This window comes from Terrapene carolina, unplaced genomic scaffold (genome assembly GCF_002925995.2).
Source record: "Terrapene carolina triunguis isolate 2854851 unplaced genomic scaffold, T_m_triunguis-2.0 Scaffold165, whole genome shotgun sequence".
Taxonomy (NCBI): domain Eukaryota; kingdom Metazoa; phylum Chordata; order Testudines; family Emydidae; genus Terrapene; species Terrapene triunguis.
Window position 1 is genome coordinate 1381658 of NW_020664516.1, and position 12143 is coordinate 1393800.

Consider the following 12143-nt stretch of genomic DNA (forward strand, 5'->3'; position numbering starts at 1 on the left):
GAAATGCTCTATCCTTGACCTGATTATCACTGGGGAGCTTGCAGGCATTTCCTGTTTAGTTCTTTTCATGTTGCTCAACTTAAGCTGTATTCCAAAGTCCTGAAAAGTCGGGGAAATAAACTGGAACCAATTCCAACAGGAAGTGAATTCCATAGCAAGGGCAGAAGTTCCTAAAGAACGCTGAGCCCAATGCAAGAGACATGCCACTCACTGAGGCTGCTTACATGAGAGGCTGTGTCACAGCAGCAGAGTGAAGCCTCCATTCCAGCATGCTGGCTCTGCTATGCACTGCAACACAGAACTCATGTAAGCAGCGCTAGTGAAATCCTCTACAAATAACCTAGAAGGGAGTCTATCAGCACTTGCAATAGCTTCACTTCAGGCCTTCAAGGGGGTAGTGCTAGCAACCTAGGTATTTCTGAAGAGCTCTAATCTCACCCCAAAGAGGGGGTTGTATTCCTCTGTTTTAATGAGTCCATTGTTTCAGCTGAATGATACACTATGCTTTGTGCTGCTGTTTGCATATAGCCCTCCCTTGGCACTGGTCACCCTGCACACACTGCTGGCTGTCTGGCTGGGAAATGCTGCCTACCCCAGAGCATGATCCACCTTTTGCAGATTAGCAGGTGCAGAAGTATTACAAATCAAAGCCTTATACAGGTGTATTCTTATCTGCCTTTTTCTGGATATGCCTCCTACTGGCCTACAGAGACAAACCTACTACAGTTACCACTGAGTGTGTGTAAAACACAACTGTGCACCACACCCCTCTCTCCACCACGAGGCAGGTGTGCTGCCATTGACACTAATTAAAGCCAGAACCCCTGGAACTCAGATTGGCTTCATTTGCACCTGGCCCTGAGTCCAGCTGCTTCCTACTGGGAATGCATACCAGGAGCAGCACGCTGGAGATGGATGCTGCTGCCTACCACACATATTGGATGCCTCCTTTCCAATGAAATGGGAAGAGTAACGATTTTGGGGAAGCCAAAGGTAGTTTCTAGACACGGAGCATGTCTGGGTCTTTGCACACACCTTGCACCGTGCGGACAGGGCAGCTGGATCAGAGCAGCTAGCTGTTATGGAGAGCACACTGCAGCATTACTTAGCACCCTTTCCGTGCCCTTGGACAATACAGATCGTTCTAGTCTGTGCTTGAGAGAAGGATGATGTACCTTCAATGTGTCTCCTCACGGTCCAAACAGCATTGGGGTTACCAGGCAGCTCTGAGACGGCCATTTCAGACACCTAATAGGAAATAAGAGCAGGGTTCCTTTGAAAACAGGTTCAGATGAACAGATGTTTACCCCAGTCAAACACTGAGGCATTACAGTGACTAGCGGTTAACGGTCTGCACAGCTACACAGGGCAGCTGGGGCAGTTCTCAGTCTCACTCCCTGGACTAGAAATGTTGTTGAGGCAAAGTATTCAGCACACCAGACACAGACAGAAAAGTGACTCGTGGCATCTCATGAAGTGATACCTCAGGCTGAACAGCTTGGTCCATCCATTCTTGGCCAAAAGGACAGTGGCTGTGACCTGGGTTCCACCAGATGGGGAGTTAGGGATCAGAGAAGGACCCAGAGAATCTCTGGGGAAGAATATCAATTCCATACATTGTTTGCATGCTAGGGTAGCTGTGTTGGTCCCAAGATACGGGAGACACAAGGTGGGTGTGTTGGTGAGAGAGGCTTTCGAGCTACACAGAGCTCTTCTTCAACTCTGAGAAAGGTGCTCAGAGCGTCACAGCTACATACGAGGTGGGAGTTAAGACATGTTGCGCCTTACAACACTCTGTAACCCACTAACTCTCCTTTGTCCTATGTCTGCAGAGATGTTAATTGCCTACTTCATTTTAAATAGTTGCCTGCAAAAAGCGTTAACCCCTTATGCCTAAACAGTCTGTCCCACTTTGTATATAGCTGTGGCACTCTGAGCACCTCTCTCAGACCTAAAGAACGCTGCAAAGCTCGAAAGCTTCTCTCTCTCACCAGCAGAAGCTGGTCCCCCACCTAGCTTGTCTCTCTTAATTCCATTTGTTCACACGCCTGAAATGATCACATTCAGGGATTACAGGGTAGTAGGTCAATGGAAAATCTATGGGTATCACTCCTGTACACTCCAGCACCACAACCCTCATGACTGGACAACAGGGACTGATTGTAGAGTCTGAAGAAGAAATTACATTTACACAGGGACTTTGGCAGAAAAGGGTAAAAGAACAAAGCCCTTCAAGAGTTGCACCAAGGACAGATTGTTTAATTACAGCGCCATCATGAGCACCCCGCCATAAATTCAAGAAGGGCAACTCCACATGCCTGTTGTGGATTTCTGGAGCTGCCTCTGGGGATCTTACCTCAAGTCCGTGCCTTAGGACCCTCAGAGATGACCGAGGTCCCCGTCCACAGGCCACATATAACTGGGGTGTATCTTCATTCGCCAGATCCGCTATCTGCACAGAGGAACAGTGGGTCACACAACATGTACAAGGAGACGAACTAAAACCCCCAAACATTTGCCCTGTAATCTGCTTTCTGAACAAAGTTTCAGTAGTTTAACGTAACTGACGCTGCCACAGAACATCCCGTCTGCTGCACTGGAGAACCACAAAATTTAGGTCAAGTTTGCTGCAGAATACACAAGGCCTTGTCTAACAGTCATGCTAGAGGGCGAGCACTGGGCTGGTGCATTGCACCCCATTTCCAAACACCAGGTACACCTCTACCCCGATATAACGCTGTCCTCGGGAGCCAAAAAATCTTACCGTGTTATAGGTGAAACCGCGTTATATCGAACTTGCTTTGATCCGACGGAGTGAGCAGCCCCGCCCCCCCGAAGCGCTGCTTTACCGCGTTCTATCCGAACTCGTGTTCTATCAGGGTAGAGGTGAATATATGTACCCCTGATGGAGCTGATGAATGGTAATAACCCTTTCAGCAAACATTCGTATCCTGAGGTTTAGCTTTACACCTTGTCATTTTTTCCCCAGGGTTCAGGATTTAGCAAACCCATTTTTCTGTCAGTGCTTGCAGCACTGTCACACTCCGGCAAAACCCAGGCAAATAACCAGAGCAAGACTGAAATGAGATCATTACTTGTGCTTTTCTTTCTCCATTTTAAGCGGATTCCCTGAAAAGAGTTTCCACTTCCATAAGGCACCTCAAAGACCTTTGTGCTGCTGACTTAGCAGCACAATGGATGATACACTGATCTGCTTCTATGGTTACACAATTGTAATGGCCCTACATCTCCAGAGGGCAGGTTGGTGGGAAAGGGGAGGACCATGTGTTCACAGATGATGACATACCTGACAAAACAAGATAGGAGACAGACTGTCCAGCTCATCCACCAACACCAGGTTCTTGAGTGGTCGTGGCTGGAAAAAGAAAGTGTCTCCTTCCTCCAGGGGCATGGCGGAGGAGAACTCCGGCTCTTCGTCATCGTCTCCCAGATGGGCTATCTGGTACAGGTAACTTCAGACACAAAGCAAGAACAGCAGCATAGTCAGAGCAGACTACAGCTACAGGTCAGCCATGCATTCAGTGTGGGCGAAGGGTGAGTGAGAACTAGTACTGTTTCCTCTGAACACTTAGCTATTTCAACTCTCACCTGGAGGGATTGTTTTCTTGGGGAGAGGAAGGAGGGGCAAAGAGTTAGGGGCTATTTTCAAAGCTCTTGCCTGGTTCTGACTTCCTTCTTTATCATTGTTTTTGGCAGAAGACTCTGGACAACTCAGTGCTCACCCCACTCCTGGCTCCTAGATTTTCCTGTCTCAAAGCAGGAAGAGCTAAATGATGAAATCTTTGAAGACCAAGACCGTGGGCTAACACCTGAGTCTGAATGTTTTAGGGAGGAACAAGTGCTATTTTCTAGGTGTTCAAAAATCACCTGCTACCCTGTCTTATAAGCTAGAATATTAAGATAAGCAAGTTTTACACACAAAAGGAAAACAGATCCATAAAGAAAGATTGAATTGTTTCTTGTGTTCTTTTTACTCTGGTTTGCTCTGTTCATCAGAGCTAACGGCTAGACTTGTGTTAGTTGGCTAGAGCTCCACCTGCTGGCTGGCTCTACAGGAGCTGACCATAAACTTGCAAGACATGTTTGGAAACTGAGGTACTAAACTACATGCACGCGAACCCCAAATTTGCATATACAACTCTGGTAACTGTGTGGAAACACACAGAATTTTGTGTGTGCAACTTAGGATCACTTGTAAAACTCTGGACCAAGAGAGGTTACCGCAAACGAAACTTGGAAACAAAACCTAAATACTCAAGACATCAGCGAACATGCCCCTACATGTTATAACATCTGTAAAGGCTGATCAAAACATGAAACAAAATTGCTTGACAGCACTTCTACTATGCAAGAATAACTAGTGTCGTTATTGAAATGAAAACCAGTCATGGTAAAAGGTCGCATTTGCTTCTGAGAGTGGGCCGCAAAGATACTAGAGACTAGTTCCAAGCTCACATGGTTTGGTCCTTTGACAGGTGCACACGGGTCTAACAAATAGGATTGCCGGGTGTCTGATTTTCGATGGAAAGCCCGGACGAAAAGGGACCCTGGCGACTCCGGTAAGCACTACTGACCGGGCCATTACAAGTCCGGTTGGCGGGGCTGGCAGGCTCCATACCTGGCTCAGTGTGGCTGCCAGAAGTGGCGACACGTCCCTCTGGCTCTGAGTCAGAGGGACGGCCAAGGGGCTCCGCGTGCTGGCCCCGCCCTGAGTGCTGGTTCTGCAGCTCCCATTGGATGGGAACCGCGGTCAATGGGAGCTGCAGGGGCAGTGCGCGCACTGCGCAGAGCTACCTGGCCGCCCCCATGCCTAGGAGCCGAGGGAGATGTCGCTGCTTCCAGGGAGCCCCCCAAGGTAAGCGCCGTCTGGAGCCGGCTGCCCGCACCCCCTCCTGCATCCCAATCCCCCATCCCATCCCAGAGCCTGCACTCCCAGCCCCCTCCTGCCCCAAACTCCCTCCCGGAGCCCGCACGCCACACCCCTCCACACCCCAACTCCCTGCCCCAGCCCAGAGCCTCCTCCCACACCTTGAACCCATCATTACTAGCCCCACCTTGGAACCCACACCCCCAGTCCAGAGCCCACACTCTCTCCCACACCTGAACCCCCTGCCTCAGCCTGGAGCCCCCTCCCACACTTCGAACCCCTCGGCTCCACCCCCCAGCTCAGAGCCCCCTCCTGCATTCCAAACCTCTCATCCCTGGGCCCACCCCAGAGACCACACCCCAACCCTCTGCCCCAGCCCAGTGAAAATGAGTGAGGCTGGGGGAGAGCGAGCGACAGAGGGAAGGGGGGTGGAGTGAGCGGGGACTGGGCCTCGGAGAAGGGGCGGGGAAAGGGTGTTCAGTTTTGTGCGATTAGAAAGTTGACAAAACTAAACACAAATGAAAGAGAGTTAAGGTAAAAATTCACTACCATGAGCAATGACAAAAATAGTTAATTGATGGACACGTGTCTGATGGTAGCATCAAAATCTAAACTGATCAGACATCTGCTTAAACAAGCTTCCAATTCCCTTCACTGTCTGCCCAGGCATTTGATCTTGGCAATACATGTGGAACAGCCTCTCGCTTCCCATGCACCAACATCCATCCTTCAAAATCCCCTCTTGGTCCAGGAACCCATGATGCTGGGTGCTCTACAGACAGTCCCTGCCTGTGATCTCTTGGTGTCAACTGGCTGAGGGTATAGAGGGGATGCATAGGGGGTACAGGACCCCCACCCCCCTGGTCTGGTATGTGCAAATTAATTCACCAAAGGGTGGCACGTACGGTGTCTACCAAAAGCCAATCGCTCAGTAATCATCATCATCATCACTGTGAAATGCCTGCAGGGATAATATTTAAGGAGTTTTGTATAGATGCTGGAAATTGTGTTCTTAAGATCTGAGAGTTAGGATAAAGAGGTTCCTTTCAAGCAAGAGGAAAGAGACACTTTTCTCTCTGTCTGGCGCTGTGTATTGTATGCCTCACAATGTAAATTTATTTGCATACTGAGCCTCCAGGCTAATCAAGATTGCAAAGTCTCAAGAGAGGAAAAGCTGCAGGAAAACAAGAACAGTATGGGGGTGTGTGACTGTGTGTGTCTCCTGTCTATGAGTGAAGACAATGGATTTTAGGGATCTAACTGGGGGTACTAAGGTATGCCTTGGATCCTTCACCAACGTGCATGTCTTATGAATGGAGGATCATAGCCAACCAGGGCTGTGAAGCGCTGTGACAAAGACATGGGGTGAGCTAAACTTTATTAGACAGGAAAGTACCTTATTAACTAACTCTAGGTTCCAGAATGCGTGTTGATTTTATTTGATGTGTAACCAATTGTTTCCAATACTTCTACCCCCTTAACCTCTGTTCTTTCTTAAATAAACTTATCCTTCTTTTCGCTATAACAAAATCTAAGTGCTGTGAATTAAGGAGAGCAGTCTAAAGTGAAGTTGGGGTGTACTGTTCCTTTGGGAACAGTGGATCTGGTAACTGCATGAGTGTCCAGTGGCTGGACACTCTAGGGAGACGCGCAGAGGGCTCAGGGGTTGGAGTTTGCTTATTGCTAATCTGCCGAGAGACAGTGGAGTCTGTGTAGGCTGAGAGGAGAGTGATTATGTTGCCTGTGGAAGGTGGAGTCAGGGAGCTGACCCCTGGCAAGCACAGACAAGGCTCCCTGGTGCTAAAGGCAGGTGGTAGAGAGAGGCCTCACACTCCTGGGTATCCCAGGGTAGCACCACCACACTGCCCCAAAGATCTGACAATCTAAGAGCACTTCCACAAAGCCGATCAATACCAAGGAGGTTCTCCAGGATACATGAATGGGCTTAAAAACTGTGGTCAATGCACTTGGACAAGTTAGACCATCAACTCGTTAAGGGAGAGCCCCTGTCTTTTTACACAGTCTACCAACGGCCACAGCACTCTGTCATGCTAATGAGAGTAGCAGTAACATTCAGCAGGGCACACGAAGGAAATGAAATGATTTACTCACTGGTTTCCAAACTCAGATGCCACAAAGAGGAACCCTGTTTTCAGCACACACATGGCAGCAGCCCCAGGAACAGTATCAAAATACTTCAGTCGGATCTCTGTCACCTGAAAGCACCGGAGAGGAAGGAGTAATGGTGAATGAGACAGCTCAGTTCAGTCCCTCTCTGGAGATGGGCTATGTCCCCTCACACACAAGAGCGCAGCCCACTTTCCCATTCAGAGATACAGGAACTGATGCATTTGGGATTGTAGTTTATTACAAGACTGCCTTGGAGTTACCTTCAGAGGAAGGAAATGAGCAGTGACTGAGCACAGCCAAGAGCATTCGCCTTATCGATAGTTTGGGGCAGCTGCCTTCATTCCCCAAGTTCAGACTGGATGGCATTCTGAGTGTAAACACAACCCAGGCTTTCTCATAGACTCATAGACTTTAGGTCAGAAGGGACCAATATGGTCATCTAGTCTGACCCCCCGCATGATGCAGGCCACAAAAGCTGACCCCCCCACTTTCCCTTAACTCTGCTGTTGAAGTCTCCAGATCGTGATCTAAAGACTTCAAGTCGCAGAGAATTTTCCAGCTTGCGACCCCTGCCCTATGCTGCGGAGGAAGGCGAAAAACCTCCAGGGCCACTGCCAATCTACCCTGGAGGAAAATTCCTTCCCGACCCCAAATATGGCGATCAGCAGAACCCCGAGCATACAGGCAAGATTCTCTAGCCAGACCCTCATTTTACCAGCGATGGCCGTTATTGCCTAATTGATTAGAATCCCGTAATCCCATCAAACCCTTCCCTCCATAAACTTATCTAGCCTAATCTTGAAGCCAGAGAGGTCTTTCGCCCCCACCGTTTCCCTCGGAAGGCTGTTCCAAAATTTCACCCCTCTGACGGTTAGAAACCTTCGTCTAATTTCAAGCCTAAATTTCCCCACGGCCAGTTTATATCCATTCGTTCTCGTGTCCACATTAGCACTGAGCTGAAATAATTCCTCTCCCTCCCTGGTATTTATCCCCTTGATATATTTAAAGAGAGCAATCATATCCCCCCTCAGCCTTCTTTTGGTTAGGCTAAACAAATCAAGCTCCTCTAGTTTCCTTTCATAGGAAAGGTTTTCCATTCCTCGGATCATCCTAGTTGCCCTTCTCTGTACCCGTTCCAGTTTCAGTTCATCCCTTTTAAACATAGGAGACCAGAACTGCACACAGTACTCCAAGTGAGGTCTCACCAGCGCCTTGTATAACGGAAGCAGCACCTCCCTGTCCCTACTAGAAATACCTCGCCTTATGCATCCCAAGATCGCATTAGCTTTTTTCACAGCCACGTCGCATTGCCGACTCATAGTCATCCTGCGATCAACCAGGACTCCGAGGTCCTTCTCCTCCTCAGTCACTTCTAACCTATGCGTCCCTAGCTTATAACTGAAATTCTTATTAGTCATCCCTAAATGCATCACCTTACACTTCTCACTATTAAATCTCATCCTATTACTAATACTCCAATTTACAAGGTCATCCAAGTCTCCCTGCAGAATATCCCGATCCGTCTCCGAGTTGGCAATGCCTCCCAACTTTGTGTCATCCGCAAACTTTATCAGCCCACTCCTACATTCGGTTCCGAGGTCAGTAACGAATAGATTAAATAAAATCGGACCCAGAACTGAACCTTGAGGAACCCCACTGGTGACCTCCCTCCAATCTGACAGTTCACCTTTCAGTACTACCAGCTGCAGTCTCCCCTTTAACCAGTTCCTTATCCACCTCTGGATTTTCCTATCGATCCCCATCTTATCCAATTTAACCAATAATTCCTCATGCGGAACCGTATCAAACGCTTTACTAAAATCGAGGTATATTAGATCCACCGCATTTCCTTTATCTAGAAGGTCTGTTACTTTCTCAAAGAAGGAGATCAGGTTGGTTTGGCACGACCTGCCTTTTGTAAACCCATGTTGTAATTTGTCCCAATTGCCATTCACCTCAATGTCCTTAACTACTTTCTCCTTCAAAATTTTTTCCAAGACCTTACATACTACAGAAGTTAAACTAACAGGCCTGTAGTTACCCGGGTCACTTTTTTTCCCCTTCTTGAAAATAGGAACCACATTAGCTATTCTCCAGTCCAACGGTACCACCCCCAAGTCTACAGATTCATTAAAAATTGTCGCCAAGGGGCTCGCAATTTCTCGCGCCAGTTCCTTCAATATTCTAGGATGAAGATCATCCGGTCCGCCCGATTTAGTCCCGTTTAGCTGGTCAAGTTTGGCCTCCACCTCTGATACTGTAATGTCTATCCCCCCTCCTCTATTCCCCTCTGTCCTACTCCCTCTATTCCTAAACCCTTCATTAGCCTTATTAAAGACCGAAGCAAAATATTCATTTAGATATTGTGCCATGCCTAGATTATTCTTAATTTCCACTCCATCCACATTCATCAGCGGTCCCACTTCCTCTTTCTTTGTTTTCTTCCTATTTATATGGCTATAAAACCTCTTACTGTTGGATTTAATTCCCCTTGCAAGGTCCAACTCTACATGGCTTTTGGCCTTTCTCACCGCATCCCTACATGCTCTAAACTCACTAAGGTAGGTTTCCTTGCTGATCCCTCCCTTCTTCCATTCTCTGTACGCTTTATGTTTTTTCTTAATCGCCCCTTTGAGACTCCCGCTCATCCAGCTAGGTCTAAATCTCCTGCCCACTAATCGTTTTCCCTTTCTCGGGATACAGGCCTCAGACATCTCATGCAACTTCTGCTTGAAATAATCCCAGGCTTCATCTGCCTTTAGATCCCTAAGTATGTTAGCCCAATCCACTTCCCTAAGTAGTTGCCTTAATTTATTAAAGTTGGCCTTTTTGAAATTGTACACCTTAGTTACAGTATCATTTCTGTTAATCCTTCCATTTAGTTTAAACCGAATTAGCTCATGGTCACTCGAGCCAAGGTTGTCCCCTACAACCATTTCTGCTTTACTCTTGAGGCTATTTTGCATGGGAATCTGAGTTCAAGGCTTACAAGAGACATGAAAAAGTTCAGCAGTCCTACCGAGAAAGAGATAACCCCCACCTGGCATCCACGTCATTCACTCAGAGGATTGGGGAGATGTCTCTTAGAATGGCTACTAACAGTTTGGACAGACCTGAAGTTGCCATGATGGTTCCTATGAAAGGCCTGAGGCCAGTCTTAAACTGCTGAACCAACACAGTCTTCTGTCATGACACTTTTGGGAAGGGTTTGTCATGTTAAAGGCAATGGGGGTTAGTGGCATTTCAGACGTTTTTTCCCCCCGAGACCACAAATGGGATCACTGCAGCACACATCTCCTGGTGGGAGATGAGGCGGGATGGCCAGGGGAGCAATGACTGGCAGCACAAAGCAATTCCCATTTTTTCCTATTAGTTTCAGAAGGAGAGTTTGTTATCCCAGCTGAAAAAGCTGTGTGACATGGGATGGCCAAACTCTGCCCAACTGGCTGCACCTAGTTTGCATAAAACTGAACAGATTGCAGGCACCCCCATATTCAATCCACAGGTGCAGCCAAGTATGGCTGCTCAGATCGAGACGGATCATTGCACTCTGGAATCTGTTGTCCTAGGGAACTGTGTGGTAGAATCTCCTGGGCCATGTTTTGGAATAATCGATTTGGAGCAGAGACCACGGGTAACATTTTAAAAAATGCCCATGTGACTTAGCAACCTAAGTCTTGTCACCTTCTGTCTGTGTGTTGTGCGAGTGGTGACTAGCAAGTTATGGCAGCTGTCAGCTAATAGGGTAGATGCAGAGTCATTCGTCTCTACACACAGCTAGAGACTAACTTAAAAATCATTTGAATTAGGGGAAAATGCTTTAAACTAAGTATCAGCACAGTGGGAAAACGCAGCATGATGGGAAAGCTTCTCAAGGACATATTTCAAGAGGTAAAAGTAGCTTCCTCCTCAATCTACCTACCATGTCTTCATCCGTCTCTAGGGTGATTTTGAAGATATCTCCCTGCTCCGTCTGGGCCAGGAAGAAGAACATGGATTTGGTCTTGTGTGTAGCAGAGCAGACAAAAATCATACCCCTCTCTGGGTCATCCAAGTCATTCTGTCACAGGGAAGAGAAATCAGAGGTTTATAAATGTTGGAGGTGGAAAGATCACCTTTCAGCAAAGCCGTTCCCCTGCAAGGCAGGATATACTCCCCTTGATCAATGGTCCTAGCAAAAGGGAAAGCTTGAGGGACTATAGCATGTGGGAAGGGTTTTGTGCATAGCATACCCCTTCCCAATGTTCTCCTGACTCATCCGTAATGCTCTCAGGAAAGCTGATTCTTCCTGACAGACGTTTTTCAGAAGAGCCAAAACTGAGGTATTCTCCCTCCTACCCCTTTTTTCCCCAGATGGACAATCTCACACATTGCAAAACCAATTGTGGTACACAAGGGTCACTAGCCATATAAAACTGACCTGTGGCATCTGCTGTGTGTGTGTGGCTTTGGTCATATTTGCCTAATGCGACACAGTGTCAGCTAGCTACAGCCTACTTTGTTTAAAACAGTGGTTCTCAAACTTTTGTACTGGTGACCCCTTTCACATAGCAAGCCTCTCAGTGCAATCCCCCCTAATAAATTAAAAACACTTTTTTATATATTTAACACCATTATAAATGCTGGAGAACAAGCGGGGTTTGGGGTGGAGGCTGACAGCACGCGACCCCCCAGGTAATAACCTCGCGACCCCCTGAGGGGTCCCAACCCTAAGTTTGAGAACCCCTGGTTTAAAACAAACAAAAGGAAGTACTTCTTCATACAACGCATAGTTAAACTGTGGATCTCGTTGCCAGGGATATTGTGAAGGCCCAAAATAATAACTGGGTTCAAAAAAAAAATTAGTAAGTTCATGGGGGATAGGTCCATCAATGGCTATTAGCCGAGATGGTGAGGGATGGAACCCCATTCTCTGGGTGTCCCAAAACCTCCAACTGCGAGAATCTGGGACTGGATAACAAGGGATGGATCACTTTATAATTGCCCTGTTCTGTTCATTCCCTCTCAAGCACCTGGCACTGGCCACTGTCAGAAGACAGGACACTGGGCTAGATGGACCTTTGGTCTGACCCAGTATGGCTATTTTTATGCACTCCTCTAAAAGGAAACAGCACGAAGTGGAACA

General features: G+C 47.6%; 1 protein-coding gene across 2 annotated transcripts in view; it reads right to left on the reverse strand.

The window, feature by feature from the left end:
• LOC112115017 (splicing factor 3B subunit 3) overlaps positions 1-12143 on the reverse strand; it is a 56356-nt gene that overhangs the window by 35011 nt on the left and 9202 nt on the right. For both annotated transcript variants that reach the window (XM_024211985.3, XM_024211984.3), the window contains exons 7-11: positions 10941-11078; positions 7001-7104; positions 3308-3473; positions 2357-2452; positions 1176-1248 (exon numbers count right to left, since the gene is read on the reverse strand). In XM_024211985.3, coding sequence (XP_024067753.1) covers positions 1176-1248; positions 2357-2452; positions 3308-3473; positions 7001-7104; positions 10941-11078 — 577 coding nt within the window. The remainder of the gene's footprint in view (positions 1-1175; positions 1249-2356; positions 2453-3307; positions 3474-7000; positions 7105-10940; positions 11079-12143) is intronic.